This window comes from Podarcis liolepis (assembly GCF_965112155.1).
Source record: "Podarcis liolepis genome assembly, chromosome: 13".
NCBI lineage: Eukaryota > Metazoa > Chordata > Lepidosauria > Squamata > Lacertidae > Podarcis > Podarcis liolepis.
This window is the reverse complement of record NC_139573.1, coordinates 57,120,623-57,146,169: the sequence shown is the minus strand read 5'-3', so window position 1 is coordinate 57,146,169 and position 25,547 is coordinate 57,120,623. Positions and strand designations below refer to the sequence as shown.

At 46.6% G+C, this 25,547-nt stretch overlaps 2 protein-coding genes and 1 long non-coding RNA gene across 7 annotated transcripts in view; 2 read left to right on the top strand and 1 right to left on the bottom strand.

Moving 5' to 3' along the window:
• The window catches only part of CORO1C (coronin 1C), a 69,830-nt gene extending 66,252 nt beyond the window's left edge, over positions 1-3,578 (top strand). For all 4 annotated transcript variants that reach the window (XM_083470923.1, XM_083470926.1, XM_083470924.1 and 1 more), the window contains exon 11: positions 449-3,578. In XM_083470923.1, coding sequence (XP_083327049.1) covers positions 449-568 — 120 coding nt within the window. In that variant the 3' untranslated portion in view covers positions 569-3,578. The remainder of the gene's footprint in view (positions 1-448) is intronic.
• LOC310691287 lies at positions 1,617-20,061 on the bottom strand. Its single transcript, XR_014518451.1, has 2 exons — positions 19,257-20,061; positions 1,617-7,297 (listed from the first exon to the last, which is right to left on the bottom strand). It is a non-coding gene; the product is annotated as an uncharacterized lncRNA (long non-coding RNA).
• Positions 7,908-14,202, top strand: SELPLG (selectin P ligand). Of its 2 annotated transcripts, none has more exons than XM_083470950.1 (2): positions 7,908-8,366; positions 10,548-14,202. In XM_083470950.1, exons 1-2 carry the CDS (start codon positions 8,276-8,278, stop codon positions 12,281-12,283), a joined length of 1,827 nt encoding a protein of 608 aa, XP_083327076.1. In that variant the 5' UTR covers positions 7,908-8,275; the 3' UTR covers positions 12,284-14,202. The 2 variants fall into 2 exon arrangements, with proteins under 2 accessions (XP_083327076.1, XP_083327077.1); XM_083470951.1 differs by having other exon boundaries at positions 8,250-8,562.
• Positions 20,062-25,547: the final 5,486 nt, after the last annotated feature.

Here is a 25,547-nt window from a genome sequence, read left to right as displayed (position 1 = left end):
CCTGTGGGAAGCAGGCTTCTTATATTGGGATGGGCACTTAAAAGCAGAAGCGGCCTTTGGGGCGAGACCCAGCTCCCTGCCCCTTCCCTCGTTCAGCGGAGAGCCCATTCTGGGCACGGACCAGATTCCAGGTTCAGTTAGTGGCAGAGGATGGGAAAGACCTCTGCCTGAGACATTGGGCAGCCACTGCCAGTCAGAGCAGGCAGTCTAAGGCTAGATAGTGTAATGGTCCAGCCTGGAATATGGCAGCTTCCTTTGCTCTGTGCTGAAACCTCGGCTTCTTCTCGTGGGGTTAGATCAGTGTTCTTGCAATCCAGCCTTCTTGCCGTGTGAACAAATTGCATGTGTTGGTAGTCTTCCACTCTATTTCTACGTGGGATTTCTTCCTCCCATTATTATTCTAGTATTCACTGTTTTCCATTTCTGTCTCTCTTTCTCACTGTTGTAGCAAAACGAAGCCAAATTGGATGAAATTTTGAAAGAGCTCAAATCTCTAAAAGGCACCATCGCCCACCAAGACGAGCGCATTTCCAAGTTAGAACAGCAGATGGCGAAGATTGCAGTCTGAGAGCCCAGCGGCTGGGGGACCGGGGAGGGAAGGAAGGAAGGAAGCAGAACTCAAGCTGTGAGCCGACTGCAGGATGGGGGCTGGGGGGAGTCACTGCCATTGGGGAGGGCGTTCATTTTCCAAAGCTGCCCCAGCACGACCACCTTGGGCGCTTCCCAGTCAAGACTTTCTCCTCCCAAATTCACAAGCGCCAGCTGAAGCCAATTTGAAGCCAAACCTTTTTAGTGATTTTTTTTTTTAATTTCCTGATGTTCTTGGTGACTGTGTGGCCATTTCAAAACTGCTGCTGTTGTGACCTGTTTCCTCTCATTGATCTGAAAGCCAACCATTCCACCTCTCCAGTGAGGAGCCAATCTGTCAGACTTCCTAGGATTCAGGACCAAAATTATGTCGTTTTTTTAAAAAAATCCTTTTAGAAATTCCTTTTTTAAAAAAAAACTTTAAAGTCATGATTTCCCCCCTTTTATTATTTTGCAGTATTTTTGCATTTTTAATCTAAAGGAACATTGCTTTGTGTGTATATGTGCCATTCAGAGAACAAAGGAATTTTGTGTAAGCCTTTTAATCTTTGAACAGTTGAAGTGGTGGGTCCACTGCCATGTCTGAAAGATCCAACCTTGAAAATAATTTCAGCTCTCTGACCTCTTTCAAATGCATCCCAGACCCCTGATATCCATTCTTCTCCCCTCCCCTCCATACCCTCACAGGGACTGAATGCTTTTTCCAGGGCTGAGTATTGAAGTCTGTGTTGCCATTATTCAAACTTACATTGTGTTTCTGGTTTAATCTTAATAGTGTCAAAACCTGGCATGTCGTGGTGGTTGCTAATTTTGGGTCCATGTTTCCCTTCCAATATTTGTTCTATTTATCATCTATATATAAAGTTTTAAGAATGACAGACAACCAACCATTATGTTGTGCAAGCAGCTGAGTTGCCCTCTGGGAATATTCTCTGCTCTTCCTTCCATCCTGTGTCTAGAACTTTCATAGTTGGGTTTCCTCGTTCTTGCCACTAAGGTCTTCTGAAATGAATTGTGTGTGTGTGTGCTTTTAAATACAGTATCTATCCTGTCCCTTGAGGATTTTCAGTCCAAATTTGATTGTCCCAGGACACCCCCTTGATCTCGGTGGTGCAGGGCAACCACTCCTTGATTGTCACAGTGCCTTGGAGGCAGACAGGGAGTCAGTCTGAGCAGCTCAGTCAATGCCTGGGAAGAGCATTGGACTGGAGGAACCAGCCCAGGTAGGGATCCTTTTGGCTCCCTGGGTCACCTGGTTGATCTCTGTTAGGTTGGAAGCTGCACTTGCCACCTCCAGGCTGCCTTTAGTGAAGATGAAGCCCATAAGCTGCTCCAGCGAGCAAGTTCCAAGACATTCGCCCCACTAAGAATCTGCCATAATCTCTTGCAACATCAGCTGCAGCCAAGTTCCATCGCTAGTAAACAAGAGCTGCAGGATTCTCCCCCACCCCTCAGAGGCGTTTCTGAGCATTGGCACATAAATAGCCCCTGGCTTACTTGCTCCAGGCTGGCCTCAGGCTGCTCACAATGGGCATGAACCACATCAGAAGAGGCCACGTCTCTCTTCGTATGAGTTCCTTAGCTGTTTTTGGTTGTGAGAATCCGAAGTGGGTCTTTCTGGCTTGGATGGATGAGGTCTTCTGCCCTTTCTTCTCTCTCCTCCTGCCACCCCACAGGGAACGTGAGGCTTTTTCATACCAAACAGGCATGGTCACATACTAGGGGCAAAGCTGGAGGCTGCTGCCAAACATGCCCAGAGCCAGTCTGCATCCATGGCTGTGCCACCTTGATGCTTTGTGCTGCAGCACTTTAAAGCATCACTTCAAGAGGGGACTCTCTGCAGGAAAGTCTGCAGTTGGCTGTGCTGGATTTGCCTTGGCTAGCCAGGATTATTCACGCTGTCCCCTCGCCCCCATGGCTTCCGAGTTTTGCAGGTGTGCTGAGATCAGCTGGCACCTGGGAAAACCAGCATCTTGAAAAAGTGGTGTGGGCCAATGGATCCGTTTGGAAGCCTCTTTCTTTTAAAAGCTTTTGAGTACTGCATACTTTTCTTTTTCTTTATTTAAAACACACACCACTCTCTCTACCCACCTGGTCTAAAGAAACTGCCTTTAGGCATGGCGGTCCTGCACAGCTTCACCTGGGATCAAAATGTGTCTTTTCCGTCAGTAGTTGAAGATAGAATGTCTTAAGGTGGGACCCCCCCCCCAATTGCATGTTCAAACATCTCAGAACAAGAATGTTGTGGTCTGGGGAAGATATTTCATGCCTGTGGTGGGAAATTATGTCACCACGGGGGACAGCGGAGTTAACTCTCGCTGCAAATGTGCTGTTGGGGTGATGGATGTGCGTTGCTGAACAGGATCAGGTGGTCAGGTGTGCGTGAAAGAAGCACCAGGGCAATTGTGGCAAATACTGTGTCGGTGGGACTCTGTAGTTGAGGTAGTTCTGAGGTAAGTGGATGTTTGGGGTGTTTTGCGCTCGGTGGCTGGTGAGGAGGTGTGAATTTTCAGAAGGAATAAGGGAACTCGCTCCCTGGCCCAAGGGTTATTACCTTGTCCGTCTGTAAATGTTGCTTCAGTCTTCTGTCCTGGAGACCTTTTTGTTTTTAAATTGGTGAGGAGGAGAGATGAGCTTTTTCTTTCCAAACGCCAGGTGTCGTCCCCTCCCAGTTTCCTACTTCCCTCTGCCCACAGCAGCGCTGGTTTTCCTGGGTGCGCTTTGCTCTCCTTTTATTTCTGAAGGGAGGGGCGTGAGAAGGGCCTCCTTGGATGTGTAGCTTGTCTTTATTTAAAGGATCTGGTGATGCCTAACCAGGCTCAGAAGGAGTCAGTGCCTGCAGCTTCTTGCGAGCTGTGACTTTCCCCCCACGAGACCCAGCAAAAGGTATTCCAGAGATGTGCTCTTATAGAGTGCCCAAAGTGTTCTGTCCAAATAATTGCTTCCAATTTCAGAGATTAAAAAAAACCATTGATTACAAAAAACCCAAACCGTGTTGCGTTCTGTGGTCGTCTTTTATTTTCCTCCGAAAGAGCCCAAGCGTGGGCTTCACCCCACATGTCATGCTGGAAGTAGACATTATGGCTCCTGCAGGGCTAACACACAACACCAGAAGAGCCCCACTGGATCAGACCACATCCGTCATCCTTTTCGCCAGAAGCCTCTAGGAAGCTCACAAGCAGAACATGAGGGGAGCAGCCTTCTCTCACTCACAACCCACAGCAACTAGCATGAAGGGATAGACTTCCTCTGAACCTGGAGGTTCCATCTTTCTACCAGGCCTTAGATATTCTCCATGAATTTGTCTAGCCTAAGACAAGTTCCATCATGCTGCCTCTTCCAGCAACATTGGACAAAGCCATTGTACTGTGTGCAGCCTTCACATTCCGGTCCCGAGCTTCTGTGGGGGTCTAGAAACTTGGAAATAAAAAGTCCACATTTTGTACTTGGAAGTTACCAGAGGTAAAGGGAGGTGATTGCTTTCAGTTTGCAGTCGTGTGCGCTCCATAACCCTCAGCATTTGGTCCCAAATTCACAGAACCAGTCACTAGGCATTGGGAAAGGTGGTGCTTGGTTTAGAACTGGGTTGTGGAGCCTGAGACCCGCTGTGTGTGGACAGGCCACGTCTCCTGCCATCTCTGCCTGTGGCTCACGTGGGGAGCCTGAGAGCATTTGGAAGGCCACAGCTGGCATAGCCCTGATTGTCAAGGTCCGTAACTCAGGCAATCAATCTTGGAATTACAGAAGTGTGGCAATTGGGGTCTCAACTGGGCCAAACATCATTGAACCCATAAAAACCTGTTGCCTCTTCTCTAGAAAACAAGCAGAACACAGCATGATCTGGCTATTGATTTGTTTAAAGAACGTTCATCTCTATCTTCCAGCAGAAAAAGTTTCACACAGCAGCTTGTGAATCACACACAAAAGCCACATTCTCTCAACAGGCAAACTGCTGACCATTTCAGAGTAAGCCACCAGTGCGGCACTGTCCTGAGAGCAAGAGATATGGGGGCTGGCCCAGGAGTGAGATCCCTCCCACCCCCCACATCTGTTGCATCATCTATTTGCATAAATAAGACAGGAAGTGGCATCTGAAGAGCTTGTGAAATAAATTCCTGTAAGTCCTACAGAAGCTGCCTCCCTGAAAAACAGTGGCTGTGGAAATGCAAGAGTGGAGGGGGATGACACACCGTTACTGGGGAACAATGTCTTCCTCCTTGTCTATTAATCAGGCCTGGTGAGTTTACCAATCATAACGTGTACTAGGGCTGGGTGATATCAGCTTTTCAATGTTGTGGTATATCACCAGCCAAACATCACGGTCTGGTGATACACCGCAATATTGAAAAAACAAGCTGCATGGGCCTCAGCCTGCCAGGCGCTGGGTGAAACTGCTGCACCTCTCACCGCAGGAGCTGAGGCGGTTTCGCCCCATGCCAAGCGAGCTGGGACAAGGCAGCTTGTTTGTACAGCTCAGCTGGGGCGCGGGAGGGCTCCCCATTCCCTGCAGAGCCATCCCCGGTGCTCTCCCCGCTTGCGCAGGAGCCAGGGCCGGGGAGCTCAGTGGTGGCGAACCTTTTAGAGATCAAGTGCCAAGACCACAACACAAAACCCACTTATTTATTGCAAAGTGCCGACACAGCAAATTAACATGGAATTTACAGCAAAATCTTGACCCCGCAGGCTGGGGAACTGAGGGGACATTTTGTGGGGTGCTGTGAAATGGTGAGTTTTGATGAACAAACCTTGGAGGAGAAACCTTGTAAAGTTGACCTGAATAGTGAAATTGCCCAGGTGGGGCTTTAGCTTGGGAAGTAGGTGTGTGATGCGTCAGCTGGAGTAGTCTCAGGGGAGGGTCAGATGCCTCGTAAAGCCCAGAGTATCTAACAGGCCTTCGTCCTGGGGACCGCAGTGGGGGGTGGGGTGGGAGCGGCTGCCCACTTTGCCAACCCCCAGCAATGGCCCTGCTGGGGGGATTGTGAAAGTGCCCACAGAGAGGGCGCCGAGTGCTCACCCTGGCACGTGGTTTGCCACCACTGCCTTAGCTGCTTGGCTGAGTGGAGTAGCAACCACATACTCCTCAGCCGAGTGGCTTAAAGATGCAGAGGAAGGAACAAGGTGTATGGGCACCTTGCCAGAGCAGCTTTTTTCTCCCTCTGCGAGTGGGACGGCGGTTTCACTGGGCAATATATCGTTTGTGAAACCGCCACTGCTCCTGAGTCCCTCTGGTAGCAGCGCCGCTGGAAGAAGTCTACCTAAGATAAGGTATACCCAAAGAGTACCTCCATTAGAATTGTCCATTAGTCATTATGTCCATTAATTTCAGCAGGTTTCTGTGAGACAGGCTAACGTTGGGCACCACCCGATGTGCTAAAAATTTAGGTATACCAAAGCAATATTGAAATATACTCATCAAGACAATGGAAGCAAGTAGCCAGTCAAAAGTAATAAATGAATAGCAAAGAACCTACCCACATGATACTGACATAAAAACCTTTCATGAACTCCGTATAAAAGATCGAAAGTTCAATATCCCCCCTTCTTTCTCCCCATCTCTCTTCTCCCATCTCATCTTGTCCATAACATTAGTGTCTCACATCAAATATAAGTGATCTGTAGAAAGGACTCTATGCATTGAAAGCAGAGACACTGTATGTACTTTTGTTACCCAAGAAAATCTTCAATAAAAACAATTTAAAACAACAACAAAAAGCAGACACAAGCAGCAATCCACGTGTGGAAGTTGCTTTTATTAAGGTGGAAAGCTATGTCCTCCTGCACAGTGAGATCTGCGGGTGTCAATTAACATCAAGTTTGCAGCAGCAATCCTGCAACTTAACGGTTGCCTATGAAACCCGGCCAAGAGAGGCTCTCCCTGGTCCAGCAGAAGCCCTCTCTGCCCAGAGGTGGGGCTTCAGCCCCTGCGGTGCCCGATTAAATGCCTTTGCCAAGCTGCCTCCCTTCAGGCATTTTAGTTTAGTGAAGAGGCAAGTAAGAGGTGATGTGGGAAAAGTTTATAAAATGCTGCCTGGCACAGAGGAAGCAGAGAGAGAAGAGTTTTTCTCCCTCTCTCACGACACTCGAACTCTCTGGAGCATCCGATGAAGCTGAACGTTGAAAGATTTGGGACGCATAAAATGAAGTCCTCCTTCACGCGGCACCAAGGGAAACTATGGCGCTCCCCCAGGAGGCAGAGATGACCACCAATGTCTTTAAAGAAAGGTTTGACGAATTCATGGCGGAGGAGAGGGCTATCGATGGCCACTAGCCAGGATGGCTTTTCTCTGCCTCCGCAGTTGAGGCAGCCAGGCTTCTGAATCCCAGTTGCTGAAGCAGCAGCAGGAGACTTTTGTTCTGCTTGCGACTTTCCCACAGGGAATCGGGCATCAGGTTGGTCACTGTGAGAACAGGATGCTGGAGTGGGTGGACCACTGGCCGGATCCAGCAGGCGCTTACATTCTGGTATTCTAATAAGAGGACTGGGCCTTGCTCCGCTTCAAGCCCTCATGTGGACATAACCCTGGTCTGCCACGAACCACTGCAGCACCCTGGCCAGTCGAGCAAAAGACGACGTATAGGGAGCTCCTTGGGTGAGACTTGTTGCACAAGTGTAGGGAGTTTCATGACAGCATTTCATGCAACACTACAGAAAGCCCTCATGCTTGAAGACAGAGGGCTGTATCCAATGTTAAGCCTCCTCTGAACAGACCTGTTGAAACAAAAGGGCATAAATAACTTCTGTCTGTTCATTTGAGTGGGCCTACTCTGAGGAAAAGTTAGTTGGAAACACCCTCCAATATATATATAAAAATGTCACAGCCCAAGTGAGACTGACTAATGGTCTTCCACCAGAGTTTCCAACTTTTCCAGATTTCTTACTTTGTATTGCAGGAGATAAACTGTCTTTTTGGAGCAGATATATGTCAGCTGGATCAATTTCACCTGGCTGCACATGACACCAGCCCCCATGGGAAGACGTGCCTTGGGTTGCCACAAAGTAAACTCTCATTGGGCTGCCTCGTCCCTGTTGGGATGCTGCTGGGACGATCTCGGTCTCCCGTGGAACAGCACCAGTCAGTCAGCGACACGAGCCTCAGATACGTTCCAAGACCCGTGCACGCTCTGTCATCAGCGTGTGTAAAACACCTCACAGTAGAAAAGGCGCAGAGAGAGATGTGCAAGCAAAAAGTACAGCATTTTATTCAGCATAGCTCAGGAACATAAGAAAACATGTCTGCTTGCCTCCGTGTCCAGCAAAGCAGCAGTAACACAAAAGCAACATGCAAGGGGAGTTCCCAGCAGACTGTGCTGGACGTAAACAGGCATGTGATACACAACCGTCATGCCTGACCCTTTTAAGGTGGAAGGGAGCCGTATCCTAACAGTCCCTGGTAGATTTCCCTTTGAAGTTGGAAATGAGCGGAAGGGACATCACTTGGTGGTGGAACAATCACAGGCCAATTTTTAGATTAAAACAAATAAGTAAATGTAAATGAGTCCTGAATTGTCCCCTTCCTCCCTTTCTCTCGAGGAGGCAAACGCAGAAGGTCCTTAAAGAAAAGCCCGGCATCCGGAGGCCTGGTCTTTCTTCTTCAGGCCCCCAGGCAGAGCAAATGTAGGGCCCATAGCCCCACCTCCCGCTGTTGCACACTGCCCCCCCCCCCGCCAAAGAAGAGGAAGCGGCATCATGTGTGTTCTCCAAAACCACCACAACTCTTCCGATTTCACCTCTTTCTCGTACTGCCTCACGGAAGGTTTCCTGTTTTGCCCCGCAGCAGGTAAGACAAATGGATGTGTGCGCATGGAAGTGGGCGGTTGCTTCTCTCTTTTTCGGAGCCTGAAGCCACAGACATTTGCCAAGTTCAGTCCCTTTCGCACCCGGTGCACGTCCTGTCTGTGCAACTGCCGTCTCCCCAGGCTCTGTGGACAAAGGAAGCTGCCTGCCTCTCTTCACTGGACTGTTCTGCGTTCAGGGTATGTACATTTTGGGGTGGAGTGATGAAGTTGCATTTGGGGGTCAGAAGAAAGAGGGTGGCCCAAAGCTGAACTGCGGAGCAGCTCGTTTTGAGAAGATGTCCAAACCCAGAGGGACCAGTGAGTGCCTCACTCAGAGATTCAGCCTCGGGGCTGACAGTAACTCATACGGTCTACTCTTTGACTTTCCCCTGGACAGTGCTTGCTCTTAAAGATTAACAAAACAGAACAAAATCCCACTGGCAGAGTTTGAGTGCATTTCAACAGTAGACTGACAGAAAGTAAAATTAAGCACTTGAAACACTTTATCTAGATGTGTATAATAGGGTGAAATGAAATAAAAGTAGCATAGAATAAAATAAAATGGGCAGCAACATCTTCAAACTTATAGACTTGTCATAAACTCCAAAGAGGAGAATTACAGAATGTCTCTGAGGTCAGTTGCTGGCGAGTTTTGCTTGCTGCAACAACTTGGCCACACTGAAGGTTATAGATGCATTTTGACTTGAAAGCAATGAATTGACATCAAAAGCATTTGATTCTCCTGACATATTTGATAAAATGGGTTCAATGAAGATTATGTATAGATTTCAGTAAAAAGAGCCGTACAAGAGGACACAAGTCGCTAGTTTGACCTCTCCCGTGTCATTGCGGGGGCACTTGAGTTCATGGTAGGGGATTTCTAAGTAAACCCAATTTAAATGCACGGAGCAGAATTTATTCACATTCATACTTGTCTGTCTGCTTCTTCCCCTCCTCCGCCATCCTTGTCGATTTAAGATTGCAGGGGGTCCCTGAGGGCAGGCAGGAAGGCTCCTCACGCATCTTCTTCATGCAGGAGGAGTACGATACGATAATCTTTATTGTTATTGTCCCATACAGAACAAAATTGAAAAAATCTACATCAGACATTCACTGTACATTGGACATAAGTAATTTATTTCCCAATCTGGCCTCCCTTAACCTTAAAAAACCATAAACAACCACCACCCAGCAACCATTTCGCTTTAGGGCTGGGCTCAGTTGCAAGAGAGAATACGTAAGCATTTGTGGTTTGCTTGCTGCCCTTCCTGAAAGCGCTTTAGTGTGTATTAATTGACACAGGAAATGGGCAAGAGACTGCTCTGCTTCTAGGCATGCACAAACTTCCATTCCTGCTTTGGGCATCCCAGCTAATTCAGGTGCTACAAGGCCTCATGGCATCTCAAAGCCTAACAGATTTGCAGTGGCAGCAACTCACGATGTGCTTGCATTTAAGCTTGTGTTGCAGAGTGGCTGCAGCCCATGCGCTGGCAAACTCGAGGCTGGATTGCTACAATGTGCTCTATGTGGTGCTGCCCTTGGGGCCGGTGCAGAAGGCCCAGCGGGTGCAGATTGCAGTGGCCAGACTGCAGGTGGGGGCACCTGGCCTGCAACGCGTGATGCCATGCTGAAGAGTTTGCACGGGTGACATGATGGAAACATCTTAATTGTCTGAAGCGAAATGATTAAGAGAATTGAAAAATGCCCCCCACTTATGCTGTTCTCTCCAGAGAGACTTGCCTGGCCCTGAATCTACTGCTGGTTGGCACTGGGCACCAGGGGCCATTTCCTTTCCTTAATTTTAACCCTTTCAGTCCTTTAATAATGTTAGGATTGGTGCTTGCTCTTCCCCTCGGCTCTTGTGAGTCGGCTGCCATGTATTGATATCAGATCTCCCCCCCCACCTCTACTTTCTCCCAGGATAGGGCAGAAGGGTGGGTTATTAAATGTTACAAACAAATTAAAAAGTAGCCAAGACAGACAGTGCTCTGCCTGAGCCTTTAGAAGAGGGGCGAAGACCCCTCAATAACAGCCCCAAATGGCACCCCTGTTGCCCCCAATACTTAACCAAGAGTCTCTTGTGGCAGCCATTTTGAGGTGTAAGGTGGAGGGAGGTGGGGGGTTTGAGACTTGTGGACAAATATTAATATGTGTATTTGGCTCCCTTTCTCCACCCACCCCAGGTAAAATGGCTGCCTTCTGGCTCTCCCTCTGGATGGTTCTCTGGAGTCTCCTCACAGCTGGCAGTTTCAGGCTCCCAACCTTAAGACTCCTTATGCAAGATGGCGCTGCTCTTGAGGATGTGGAGTCATACAACCTCCCTGCCAACACAGGCTCTCAGTTCGCTTCCCCAGGACTGTGGGTGTGGAAGAGAGCAGGAGATGATGGCCAGGAATCCCCTCAGTTACCTTGCGGAAAGAAGGGTGGTAGCTGTAAGAACCCTCCTGCGGCCACCGCAGAACAAGCCAGGAAAAGTCTCACAGTCGCAGAGGCTGCAGCAGAGAGTCATACATCTCTTGGGGAAAATTACAGTGGTGCCACTGCTGAAGTGCCTACTAATGCCACAACAACTCTAGATACCTTTGGGAAAGTATCCACAGAAGTTGGCACCATCAAAGAAGTAGTCCATTTGAGTACCACAAAGAGCTCTCGTGCTCCAGCGCTCCGTGTCCGCCGTCTTGCTCCCACAGTGGGCAAAACTGTCTCACAATCGATGCCTACTGAGACAGAAAAGGTTGTTACTGCCCTCCAAGAAACAATGGTGGTTTTAGGGGTCCCTGAGAAACTGTTGGTTGGAGGAACAAGCTCTCAGTCCATGGTGGTCAGTTCAGATGTTTCCACAGCGAAGTTGAGGCAAGCCGTTGGCACAACCAGGCCTTCCTTCATAGCAAAGGGAAAGGTGAAATTTCCTCACTCGACTGAGAAGCCAAGCCCCACCACCGATTGGCCATTGTTGGATGATGTGACAAGTTCTCAGTCCATGGTGGGCAGTTCAGATGTTTCCACAGCGAAGTTGAGGCAAGCCGTTGGCACAACCAGGCCTTCCTTCATAGCAAAGGGAAAGGTGAAATTTCCTCACTCGACTGAGAAGCCAAGCCCCACCACCGATTGGCCATTGTTGGATGATGTGACAAGTTCTCAGTCCATGGTGGGCAGTTCAGGTGTTTCCACAGCGAAGTTGAGGAAAGCCGTTGGCACAACCAAGCCTTCCTTCATAGCAAAGGGAAAGGTGAAATTTCCTCACTCGACTGAGAAGCCAAGCCCCACCACCGATTGGCTATTGTTGGATGATGTGACAAGTTCTCAGTCCATGGTGGCCAGTTCAGATGTTTCCACAGCGAAGTTGAGGAAAGCCGTTGGCACAACCAAGCCTTCCTTCATAGCAAAGGGAAAGGTGAAATTTCCTCACTCGACTGAGAAGCCAAGCCCCACCACCGATTGGCCATTGTTGGATGATGTGACAAGTTCTCAGTCCATGGTGGTCAATTCAGATGTTTCCACAGCGAAGTTGAGGCAAGCCATTGGCACAACCAGGCCTTCCTTCATAGCAAAGGTTACTATCTCAGCCACCATCACCACCACCAAGGAGAAGCCCCGCTCAGGGACATCTCTCAGTGGCACCACCATCTTGGTAGGGAAGTGTTTACTGTGGATCTTCATCCTGGCCCTCATTGCTGGCATTTTCATAGTGGCCACTGGTGTCCTCGCGACCATGCTCTGGCGCCAGAAACGGGCCTACAAAATGAATGATCGCAACCACACAGAGATGGTGTGCATCTCATCCCTGCTAGCTGCTGAAGAAGCAGAGGAGGCCGGAGGGAGGCACCCCAGGGTGAAAAGGGTAAAGATGCTTGGGGAGAATGGATCAGAGGCGGATATGGACAACTTGACTCTGAACAGCTTCTTGCCGGAGCATTAATATGGTTCTCTGGTTCTTTCTAGAAACTCCTCACGTTCACCAGAGTTGTGTTTTACAATGTGAAGCACTTTCATGCCAGATCTACTCCATCCAGAGCTATCTTTAAAATATATGTTCTGCTAAACTCATGACACATCTCTCAGTGGTGAGCAGTTCAACAGGCGAAGCACTTAGCAAAGTCTAGTTTCCTTGGAAGGAGACCACTGTCCGGAATTTCCCTGACACATCAGGGATTCGTCCGTAGAAAGTAGCGGAATTTTAAAAAATTGGTTGGCAACCCAACTGGGAAGTGGGGTTGGCAATAAAAAGAAGATGCTCATTTTCACTTTTTGTAACATGGCGGCCCTAATTTACAATGATGTGGTGGCACGGATTTTGCACTCACACAGAAAACCAAGACCCCTCACAGCAGATCTCCAGGGAGACTGCCAGCCGCCTAGCAGAGCCCAAAACGTGACTTTTTATTTCTCTGACTCAAAACTGCCAGTTACATTTAAACAGGTGAGGAAAGTTCTGTCCCCTCCTCTAATTTACATTTTTCTCTTCAGAAGATGATCCTGTATCCAGAAACAACAGGGCCAGCCCCAGACATTATCTTGCCTGAGAAAAAGGAGCCGATGCCAACCTCCTTATTCCCCAAACAGCAGCAAGGGGAGCAGAGAGTTTAATCTTAGTCTCACCTGGCCAAGGAGGCCACATCCTCTGCCACACCTGAAAGGAGCTAGTTGGGGCAGGAGGGCAGGCTGTGGGGCACACTGTGTCCCCACCAACATCTCTCACTGCCTGAGGCTGCTGCTTCACCTGGCCCAAAGAAGCCATGAACGAATTATTGACTTCCCCCGGCAACCTATCACTTGCAGTTTACCTAAGAAAAGGATGTGCCAGGCAGGATAAGGCTTCTGACCTGCCACCTGTCTAAGTCATGCACTTTGATGAACAAGTACTAGTTTCTTTTGTTTCAGGTTTGCTAGTCATAGGGCGGGGGGGGGGGGATAAGGATGCTGGGCTCCCACTGCAACAGCTGACCATTTGATTCAGTCACCCATCTGATATAGGAAGATTTCTGCAGACATTTACCCCACCCCCAACTTTCATGTCCACATTTTTTAAACCATACTGCTACAAACACACAATTTGTTTTTTACTAAACCAAAAATGTTAGGATTATCAACAAGCACAAATAATGTGGGATTGCAGACAAGGAAATAAACAGTGCAAATACTGTTTGCACTTGGAAAAGATTTGAATCAGTTTCCAATCAGCGCATGTCCCGCAGGAGCAATCCTGTAAGTTTTCATTTAACAAAAGTGTGTCTTCTGCAAACCTCTCTGACTGCTGTATGGCATTCTTAGGGACAGTCTAATCCTGGGGCACCCAAGCCAAGCACCCATTACGCACAGCTGAAATCAGATGTTTATCCCCCTGGGGAGGACTGCTCCCTCCATGTGATTCACCCACCACAGGCTGAAATGTGAGTGAGCTCTATCTCTGCCGATAAACAGCGGCATGCCAAAGGATTGTGCTAAGAATCACTATTTTGCAGAGAGGGGATCGAGCAGAGAGAATTTGCCAGCCATGCCAGACTATGGATTTTGCTCTCCCTCTTGCCCTTACTGGAGAGAAGGAGCCACGGCCCCCTTGGCTCCCCACAGATGGACTACTTTGATCTTGTGAAGTTTCAGCTGTAAATCTGGGAGTGAAACATACAGGAAGGCAAAGATAGTGTCACATTAATGAAATCTAGAGAAAGCTAAGTCAGTTTATTTCCTGTGGTGTTTTTGGTGTGTTTACAACCTAGTATTTCTTTGGACTTCTTGAATGAATTTTGAATGTGTTTGGGGTCTGGATGTGGGTCCCAAAGATAATGTGTATTTCAAATGATGAAATATATTGAAATACAGAAGTGGCTCTAAGTTCAAGCATAAGGCATCTTGGTTTTTTGGCATTCTCAATATTGGGGGGTTCCTTTCCTTTCTAAGTTCACATATCCTGAGGCATGCTTTAGAAATGCCTGCAGATGAGAGATCCAAAATTAGAAAATACATCCTTTAATAAAATGCAGTCAGGATGCACTGTCTGTCTGGCCAAATATATTGTTACAAAACTCAGGTGCTTGCCTCTCTCTCTGCCAAGCGGCGTCAAGAGCCCCGGGGTCCCAGGCATTGCCACAGGGTCTGTGTCCCTTTGGAAAATAGAAAAGGCGGCGGCTATCTGGCTTTAAGAAATATGATTTTCTTAAATCATATGAAATATGATTAATAAGAAATATGATTACACCTTCAGTCTGCATGGAGAGAGTCCAGATCTTACGACATGGTCGTTGCAAGAGGCAGCAACGTAGGCAACCTGCAACTAGCACCCTCCAAAGATGGATCTCAGCTCTTCTCTCTCCTCCTCCTTCCAAGAAACCCCTTGCCCTCTGTCCATGCCCCAGGGCAGGAAGACAGACGTTCTCTTGCACGGAATGGCTCTCTATGGTTCCCTTAATGGACCTGGCTTCGGCAGCCTACCCAGGAATTTTGCTGCAATTTATATTTCTCCCTTCCCATCCCTAATTATCACAATCCTAGAATTCATTAATTTCTAGGGTTTGGCATACCCCCCCCCAAAAAAAACCTCTATACCACATATATATACAATCTGGACCCTATTCTGGAGTTCATGGGTGTCAAAGACCGCAGTGTGCTAGAATGGGGTAGGCAACCTAAGGCCCGGGGGCCGGATGCAGCCCAATCGCCTTCTAAATCTGGCCCGCGGATGGTCCGGGAATCAGCGTGTTTTTACATGAGTAGAATGTGTGCTTTTATTTAAAATGCATCTCTGGGTTATTTGTGGGGCACAGGAATTCGTTCATCCCCCCCAAAAAATATAGTCCTGCCCACCACATGGTCTGAGGGACGGTGGACAGCCCACGGCTGAAAAAGGTTGCTGACCTCTGTGCTAGAAACTAAAATCTGTTAAAAAAAACAAAAACGACACCACCACCCCCATCGCTTAGGAGTTAAAGATACAAGTCTATAGAATCCTAGTTTCAGCTCCACCACAGTGGGATTTCACTCTACCTTAGCAGGGGACTTTTTAAGGGCCACGGGAACACAGAAGCCTTGATTAAATCCCAATTTTGGGGAGGGAATAAAAAAGAAGAAAAAGGAAAAAAAAGATTAATATATAGTTCCACACAGAAGAGACAAAACTAGTGGGGTATTCAGCTTAGAATTAGAAAAAGTAGACTTAGCTATCTGGTTGAACCCAGTTCAGGTTCTTCAGTTTTAAAAGTTTGGGTATTTTAGGTGGAAAGGAGTGGCATGAAAGCTTAAAGCCTAAGGGTAGGACTCAACGGAAAAAAGCAACTTTCAGTTCTGTTTAAAACCAGTGAAAGAGGACTTTAGTATTTAAAAACTAGAGTATACCTTACAATTTAAAATGGAAGGTAACGGAAAAAACCCAGATCCAGGGTGGCGTAGGCGTCATTTAACATTGTTAAGTGTGGTTTGTGCATTACAGTCAACAGGCTTCAGTCCACGTTTCAGCTTTCAGTTCAGTATAAAGCCAGTCAAAAGCTAGTTTCCTTTTTAAAATAAAACCCCCACAGGGAGTTCATCCCTACTTAATCACCTCTCTTGACTGATTCCCTAAGAAATCTCCTGGGGGTCCCCCTGGATCCTCGAGGCTCAGGGGGCCTCAGTGGCCCGGAGTATCTTCCTTCGGCTTCGGCTGGTGGCCCAGCTGCGCCCCTATCTGGACAGGGACAGCCTAACTACTGTTGTCTATGTTCTGGTAACCTCTAGGTTAGATTACTGAAATGCGTTATAAGTAGGGCTGCTCTGAAGACAGTTTGGAAACTTCAGCTGGTGCATAAATTTGGTGGCCAGGTTGCTCACCAGAGGAAGACAGTTTGAGCATCTTACACCGATCCTGGTCCAACTGCACTGGCTACCAATTAGTTTCCGGGCCCAATTCAAAGTGCTGGTTTTGACCTATAAATCCTTAAACGGCTCAGGACCACAATACCTCAAGGACCGCCTGTTTCCATATGAGATCATAATCTGTGCTCACTCCCTGTGAGGTCAGGAGGGCAACGACACGAGAGTGGGCCTTTTCTGTGGTGGCTCCCCATTTGGAAGGCTTGCCCCAGAGGTGTTCACCTGGTGCCTTCATTATACATCTTTAGGCAGCCAGCAAAAACATTCCTCTTTAACCAGACCTTTGGGTGATTGACATCCGATGCACTTTTAAAGGTGGTGTGGAAGGGGGGGGATTATTGGGTTGTTTTTGTTTTTATGTGTTTTGTATTTTTTATATTGTAATTTTACATTGTGAACCCTTAGGAGAAGGGGTGGGCAATGAACCAACAAAAATAAGGTACCTGTTTACTTGATCCTGACACAAAAGCTTTATGCTACTTTATACAAAGCTTTATACTTTATATATTACTGCAATGTTGTTTGCATTCGTCTGTGTGAGGAACAACCAAGTGACCTCCCTGGGCGCAAACCTGGGCAGTGTGTTGGGGGGGGGCTGCCCAGACTACAATACACCCCCACCCCCCGGCCTCACCAAAGGAAAGCACAGCCCGACATTTGGCACCAGCTTGGCCACATGAGTTGCCAGAAGGAGGCAAACCAGGCACCCTCTGCCTTAGAGTCTCCACCCTGGATTTGTGGAGGGTTTCCTCCTGAGCCTTTCTTCTCCTGAAGATATCCTGCCAGGTTTAAGAGTTTTCCTTCTCCTAGATGGGCTCCTTTCCCAGGCGGACGAGCCCCATCTGCCCCTCACTTCCCTCTATGGCAGGGGCAGAAACCACTTTCTCGACCATTGGACCCACTCTTGGTCTCCTCTGCTCAATCCGCCAGAGCCTGTCTTCACATGCAGGGAAGTCCCTAGCTCCCCGAGGGTTTGAGACCCATCAACTGCTCCTCCCTCTCCCATATATCGATTCTGGGCTCTTCCTGCCAAGATCAAAAGTTACGGGGTTGTTGGGGACAGCGGCAAAGTCCCAAGGCAATCAGTTGTGAGGCCTGTGGGGAGGGACGGCTCAGGGTGGCCAAGTGAGACGACAGACATCTCTTCCAGGCCTGGGCTTTCTGTTCTCCCTTCAAGAGTGGAGACGGAGCAGAAGAGGAACCAGGAGCTGTGTAGCAGAAATGAAATGTGTTGGTGGCGTCAAAGTGGGAGCAAGGCTGTTTCTGCGTCACGGTGGGGTCAGGTGGCTAAGGGGGCCTTGGCCGTCTCTCTCTCACCCCCTCTCTGATACTCCTCTGAAGAGTCATGGCTCCCCCAAATGATTCTGGGAGCTGTCCTTTGTCTAGGAGCCAACTCCTAGGGGCCAAGGTCCCTTCAGCCCTCCAATAAAATAATTGAGGGGGTCACCCCCAAAGTTGACGGGCATTGCCGTTCAAATGGTGTGGCCATGTCATGTGATCAATTATGCAGGGGGGCTTACCTGCCCCCTCCCCAATATTTTATTCAAGTGGGCACCCCTGGTTCGTTACACAGGAGAATGTGCCAATTCAAAGCGCCACTGTTGAAGGGATGGTGAGGGCTTGCAAACTCATGTATGGGTTTGTGTTTTTGTGGATGTGCATCAGTGCACTGGTGTATGCGCATTTATTTTATGGGACTTTGATTTCTTTTGCCAAAAGCCATGGCTATTGAAAGTGTCCTGAGCTGGCCCATTGGCACACCTCGCCCGGGAGGGTCTGTCAGGCCATATTTTGCTGGGCTCCAACTTCCAGCCCCCCCCCCCGAAGGCTGGCTGCAGCTCCTGGGAGGGCACCAGGCTGGCGATGACTGATTTAAAGCAGACTCAATCATCTTTAATCATATGTCATTAAATGTAATAATTCTTTAGTTTTTTCAGTTTGTGTATTAAAACAATATATGTATTTGGTACGTATTTCTGATGTTGCTGTGCTTGCTGAATATAAAACAAAGATTTTAAATGTTTTTTTGGGGAAAGAGCCCTTCCAGATCAGAACATAGGTTTGGCCCCTGACTTCCTGTTGCAGCTAGCCAGGTACCTCTGCTAAACCCTCAAGCAGAACAGGAAAGCCACCAAGGCTTCTGTTGCTGCTGCTCTCCCACAAATGGTACTCACAGGTAGACTTCCTCTGGAGCTGGAGGTTTCACTCAGCAATGGTGATTATTAACAGTGTTGATAATCCTCTCTGAAAAGGAAGGAGGGCTTAGTGTGCATCAATGGCTTTCAAAGCAGTCATTCAGTAAGATGCTAAAAACTCTCATTGGCTTCTTGGGATTGGCAGGTTTTATTCAAACAGATCCTTGCTGATAGGTGTGCGCACATTTTTATCATGGTTGCTTCCTTTCCTGTAGAAGAGGATCTTGGCTGCAACAGCCGAAGAGGGTCTTGCGTCTTTTTCTGGTAGTTTGCAAGAGAAGTGAGATGAGTCATAGCCAAGACTCCCTTGTATCTGATGTGACGTTGGAGAGGGGGGAAAGGTTTCTCAGAATGACACAGGAAAGCCTCAGAGGCTTGTGACTGAGTAGCCACCACGGCCCTGATCCTGCATTTACCAAAGCCCCAACCCTTCAGCAATCAGCAATATCACCCCCGCCCCCTGGCAATGCTTGCATTAGGAGAGGGACTTTCAGAGTATGTTTTTTTTTTAAAGCAACAACGTCTTTCATCTCCAAAGTACACAGGGTTTGCATGCACACACCCAAGACCTCAGTGCTGAATACATTCTGCAATCTGAATGAATCATAACACCAGTGAATTTGCAATTCTCAGCTAGTACTTCACATTCTTTTTGGAGAGAGAGGTTTTAGGTTTGGAAGACAGATGCCTACTCTCCAGTAGCAGAGTTAAGCACAATGGCAATCGCGACCAAGCACATTAAAACTTAGATCTACATCTGCCCTCCTCCAACTTTAAACAAATGCTCCCCATGAAATGCTTAGGCTAGAATAAATCACAGACATGTAGCTCTGCAAATGTCTAAATCTTACTCACAGAGTGTCTGAAGTTCAGGAAACAAGTCTCCATGCTTGGCAATAAAACAATAAAAAACCCAAGGAAATAACTTGGTTTCCTTGTAAAAAAGATCATGCTGTCTTTAGGTTAGCAAAGATGCAAGCTGGAAAACCTCATTCTAGAAGGTTCTCTTCACTTGCAGGGAGCCATGACTGCACGGCTCCTTCTTTCCTTGTTCCAGGAAGTAGGAAGAGAAAAAAAGAATGAGAGGGAATAGATTTTTCATCCATGATCTATGAAATCTCTTGCAGTCTCCAGATTATTAAGAATATGAACAGCAGTTTCACCTTTCTTTGTTTGAATCATTTGAAATCTGAAATATTGTCCAAGACAACTGATACTGCCATATCATTCTGTCCATTCCATTTCTCTTTTCCTGCTGTGGCTTCTCACCTCCTTCCTCTTATGTATGGAAAAATGTGTTTATTTGAAATAATCTTGCTTCTAATCTTCTCCACTGGACCTTGTCGTCCTCTGTAAGAATGGACAGTTTAAGGTTTGCCTCAAAAATGAAATTCTCACTAGCCAGCTCAAAAAACCCAAAGCTGGAAAAATTCTCAAAATTGGGAAATTGAGAAAAATCTGCCAAATTCAAATGTACTTCAAACTTAAACTTCAGAATGAAAATCTTCACTGCCCAACCACTGTTCTGCTGTGGGATTGATGTGGCGTGGGGGTGGGGATACCTTTTCAATTGGAGACGTCATCATGTGCTTGCCAGGTGGTGCAACACCGCCGCCTGGTGGCCAAAAACTCAAAACGCAGGATCTAACCCTTTAAACAAAGTAAGAACACAGAAGTCTGTAATGCAAGAAAATAAAAATATTGTTTATTTACATAAAGCTGCAGGCTCGATTCAAGCACAAAATAGCAGTGAAATATTCAGGCCAAATATACTTCTAGATTACAAAACAGGTGGTTTAGCTCAAAGATGGAGCCTGTGCTTGGGGGAGCACAGCCCCTGCAGCCTCCCCCTACAGCTGCATGGCGAGAAAGAGAAAGCTCTGAGGACCTTTTCCCCGAGAGGGATGTGGATTTCAGCACTAAGATTTGAGTTCGACTTCCGGTTCCGGTCGCAACCAGCGAGGAAGCGCGGAAAACTCGCTCTCGGTTTTTCGGGCTCTGCGGAGGCTTGGGGGAGACGCTAGGGCGCAGCGCACCCCAAAAACCCCAAGGGGGGGCACCCTTGGGGGATAGGCACCCAGCAGCGTGGCAGCGGTCGTACCGTTCTCCTGAGCTGGTACGAGGAGAAACGAAGGACCGCGAGCGCAAATTGGGGAAGCACCGACTCTGCAGGGCGACGCCTCGAGCTTCAGCCGGGATAGGCGACGGGCTTCCTTAAGAAAAGAATGGAACCCCCAGCGTTTTTTAATGTGTTTATTCCTTTTAATGAGTAAGGCGTAAAGCCAGTAGTGGAGCTGGGCGGCTCCTGGAGAGCTCTGGACTGTGTTTGGGAGTTCGCTCGGTGGAGGAAACAAGATGGCGCAGATGGAAAGTCGACGATATGAGGAAGCTTCGGAGAGTCTGTTTGAGTGAGAACAATATGCTGCGAGGACTTAAGAACTGTTAGAATTGGATACTCAGGATTAATCGGTCCCTGGTGAGTGTTACAGTCTGCTTTTTGGGGTTGTTGTTTTTTTTTTTACGTTGTTACGCAGGGACAAGTGGTTCCTGGCGTTTGTAGTCTACAATTCCACAATTAAGACCTGGAGTGCCTACGCTACCCTTGGAAGGAGTTTAAGGACAATATTAAGGGAGACAGCAGGCATAAGACGAGAGGACCTTAAAGTCTCCGTGTCTGCTGCCACACTCCGTTTTCTCTGCTTCCTCGTTCCCCTTTTTGTGTTTGTTTCCCCCTCCCCGTGCTGGGAGGATATATCTTGGTGGCTGGAGCCGAACAGGAGGATTTAATACAGAAGAGGTGGCGTGACGACTTAATCAGTTCCACGCGGTTTAAAGAGGTTGGTGTATCACATTTGACCCGGATCCTGACGGTGGGTTGGGGAATTTGGACTCTGACTATAACCTGGAATTTGATTATAAGAAATAAAAGTGGACTAATTTCGACTAGACATCTTTAAGACCTGACTGCGGACTATTAACCCTCCGTTTACGGGCGGGCCAAGTGGACTGGTTAGGGGTAAAGATCGAGAACGCTAGGAGTTGGGGGGGTGTCACCCCACACTCCTTCCCAACCTCTCTCACCGGATCGCTCACAGGATTTTTGCTCCGGGCCGTCTGAAAATTTTACTTGGACATTGCCAAATCTCGAAGGGGAGTGTTTAACTCTGCCGGGAAACTGGGCTCTTTTTGGGCTTATTTCTGTGGGTTATTACTGACAATCCCTGCCTACAACCGTGGTTAACGGGGGGGGGGCTGAAAAGGGAAGGGAGTGAAGGCAAGGGGGAAGCGAACCTGAAGGGGGAGTGAGATTTGGAAATGGCGGGAAGGGATGGAAAAGATTGGAAGAAAGGGGGAGGGACCCCGGGAGAAAGAAAGCTGTCGCGACAGGAGGAAATCAAAGATCTAGATAATCTGTGGGCAAAAATAAAGGAGGAGTTCAAGCAAAATGTATTATATATGGAAAACAAATTAGGAGAGGTTCAGGAGATGATCGATAAAAAGATAGAAGGAGCAGTGGGTGAACTATCAACTAAAATCCAAGATCTCTCAGTAAAGTCTAAAATGATTGAGGAATCTAACAAAAAGCTGCAGAAAGAGATGAGGGAACAAAAAAAGGAGACAATGAAAGTAAAAGAAGAGTTGGGAGAGCTAAGCATCTCTCAAGACAGGATCTGGGATAATCTAGCCATGGCCGATATGCGGTTAAAACAGCTCCATCTTAAATTCAGGGGAGTAGCAGAGGAAAGAAATGAAGATATTAGAGGGAAAATGATAAAAGAACTCTCTAATTGGTTAAGTTTAAGGGAGGAAGAGGTGGCATCTACTGTAGATAATGTATATAGAATGACTAGGCCCAATCATCTGAAAGCCAGTAAATTCTTGGGGGATTGCTTGGTGATCTTCAACTCTTTGGAAATGAAAAATTTAATTTTGAGAAAGAGCTACAACAATAGACTAAGAATTGATGGAAGGCCTATTATTATTTATAAAGAAATACTGGTCAGGCTACTTCGTAAAAGAGAAGGATATAAACAAGTGGCAGCAGCTTTGAAGAGAAATGGGATCCCATTTCGCTGGGAATTCCCGGAGGGGATCGGTTTCTTCTATAAAGAGAAGAAATTTAGATTGTTGAGCACACAGGAGGCGGATAAGTTTTTGAGAAGATATGAAAAAGATCTGGGAAAGACAGAGAATAGATTGAGGAGTAGGGTGGAAAAAGAGGAAGGAGAGATAAGGAATAGATATGAGGAAGAGAGGGGTGCAGGGGAGGAGGTAGTGGAATCAGATGAAGATGATGAGGAGGCCGTAGTGGGAGTGGAGACGGCAGAAGAGGGGGAGCTCTCAGGAAACAAAGGAGAGAGATTATAGTTTGCGAACACGGTTAAAGGTTTAGAAGCAGACAAAAGGTAAACCATAACACACACACTAAATTTTTTATCCTGGAATGTAAATGGGTTGAACGAGAAAGTTAAAAGGAATAAAATCGAGAAAGTTTTGAAAAATAAGAAGTATGATGTAATTTGCTTTCAGGAAACTCATATTGCTAAAAAACACAAACATATCCTGGTGAATAAAAAACTAGGGGTAGACTTCATTAACTCTGATGTCAAAAAAAAAAGAGTAGTAATATATGTTAAAGAGAAGTGGGAACCGACTCTGATCTGTAAGGATGAGGAAGGAAGAATCCTAGGGATTCAATTAAACTTCCGGGGGGGGGGGGAATTAACGTCGTGACGGTATACGCTCCGAATACAAACAGAGCAGAGTTTTTTGAGAAACTTGAAAGTATGCTACTAGAATTGGAAACCCACAAACTAATTTTGCTTGGGGATATGAATAGTGTCCCGGCGCCGGACTTGGATAGGAGCACAGAGAAGGGAAAACTGAATAGGGGAAAATTACCGAAATCATTTAATGACATGGAAGGAAATTTAGACTTAATTGACATTTGGAGACACCAAAACCCTACCTCTAAACAGTTTACTCATTATTCCGAACCCCATCAGAGTTGGGGTCGAATCGACCAGATCTGGATGACAAGAATACTCTCTTTGAGGGTTAAGAAATGTGAGATTCACCCCAGGACACTATCTGACCATTGCGCTTTAGATATGGAAATAAAAAATGAAGCGAAGGGACAATATAGGTGGAGGATGTGCGAGAATTTATTTGACAGTGAAGAGGTGAGGGAAAGAATTAAAGGCACCCTAAAAGAATATTTAGATTTAAATTTGAACAAAGAAACCCCTATAGATGTAGTTTGGGACGCCAGTAAGGCGGTCATGAGGGGTCTCTTAATACAACAAAATAACTACAGGAGAAAGGTAAGGGAACGTAAGAAAGAGGAGATCCTCTCCCAATTGAGAAATTACGAGAAAAAACTGATTACAAACCCAACAGACGAAGTTGCCAACCGAGCCTCCAAGGTGCTTCAATCTCAATACTCAGCAATATTAAATCAGGAGATAGAATGGAAAATCAAATTTACAAAGCAAAGGTATTTTGAGTCAGCAAATAAAATGGGGAAGTTACTTGCTTGGCAGCTAAGAAAAAGAAAGAAGCAAAATGTGATAAATAAAATAATATCGGAGGATAATATCATAGAAGACCCAGAGGAAATAGGAAATAGGTTTACTCAATTCTTTGAAAAGCTATATGAAAAAGGAAGAGAAAACAGTGCAGAAATTAAGAATTATTTGGAACAAAATGAAAGGAAATATATATTAGAGGAGGATAGATTACAATTGAACAAGGAGATCACAGTAAATGAGATTAAGGAGGCTATTAGCAGGATGAAGACCGAGAAAGCCCCCGGGCCGGACGGCTTGTCCGCAAAATATTACAAAACGTTAGAAGAATATCTAGTCCCGGTCCTAAAAGACGTGATTAATAATATCTTCCAGGGGGGGAAGATCCCGGCCTCGTGGAAGGAGGCTTATATAACTTTGATTCCAAAAACAGAGAAAGAAAAAACAGATATAAAAAATTACAGACCAATCTCTTTGCTTAATAACGATTATAAGATCTTTGCTGATATCATGGCCGGCAGACTTAAGAAGCTCTTAATGAAATATATACATAAAGATCAAGTGGGCTTCCTCCCAAACAGACACCAGAAAGAAACGTTCGTCATATATTAAACATTATTGAATACTTAGATATGAGAATAGATGTCCCTGCAGCACTAATCTTTATAGATGCCGAAAAGACCTTCGATAATGTCTCATGGGAATTTTTATTACAATGCTTGGGAAAGGCAGGCATTGAAGGTCCTTACATGAAAGGTATCAGGGCAATATACTCAGAACAACAGGCTAGGCTGATTATAAATGACAATCTGACGAAACCGTTCAAGATCAAGAAGGGTACAAGGCAGGGTTGCCCATTGTCCCCCCTGCTATTTATAATGGTCTTAGAAGTAATTGCAAATAGAATAAGGGAGGCAGTAAATGTGAGGGGGATAAAAATTGGGAAGAAAGAATTTAAGCTTAAGGCCTATGCTGACGACCTGGTTCTGTCAGTGGAGAATCCAGCGGACAGTGCAAGCAGGGTGGTCGAACTTCTGGAGGACTTTGGTAGACTGTCCGGTTTCAGATTAAACAGGAAGAAGACAAAAATTCTAACAAAGAACATGACCGAACAGGAGAAAACTCAATTGGAAGAAAAGATTGGTATTAAAATTGTGAATAAAGTAAAATATCTGGGAATTTGGCTCTCACCTAAAAATATAAACCTGGTTGAAGACAATTATAATAAGGTGTGGCAGGACATAAAAAAGGATTTAGATACCTGGCACAGATTGAAACTCTCTTGGACAGGGAGGATGTCTGCTATCAAGATGTGCATCCTCCCGAGACTATTATTTTTGTTTCAAAATATTCCGATAATTAAAGGCACCTCCCTCTTTAGGAACTGGCAAAAAACCCTGACCAAATTCATTTGGCAGGGGAAGAGAGCCAGAGTAAAGTTTAAATACCTAACAGACTCGAGAGAAAGGTGCGGTTTTGCAGTCCCGAATATCAGGTTATACTATGAAGCAGCCTGCATATGCTGGATAAAGGAGTGGGCCACCCTCAGAAATACAGATCTCTTAGATTTGGAGGGTTTTAATATTAGATTCGGGTGGCATGCCTACCTTTGGCAAGA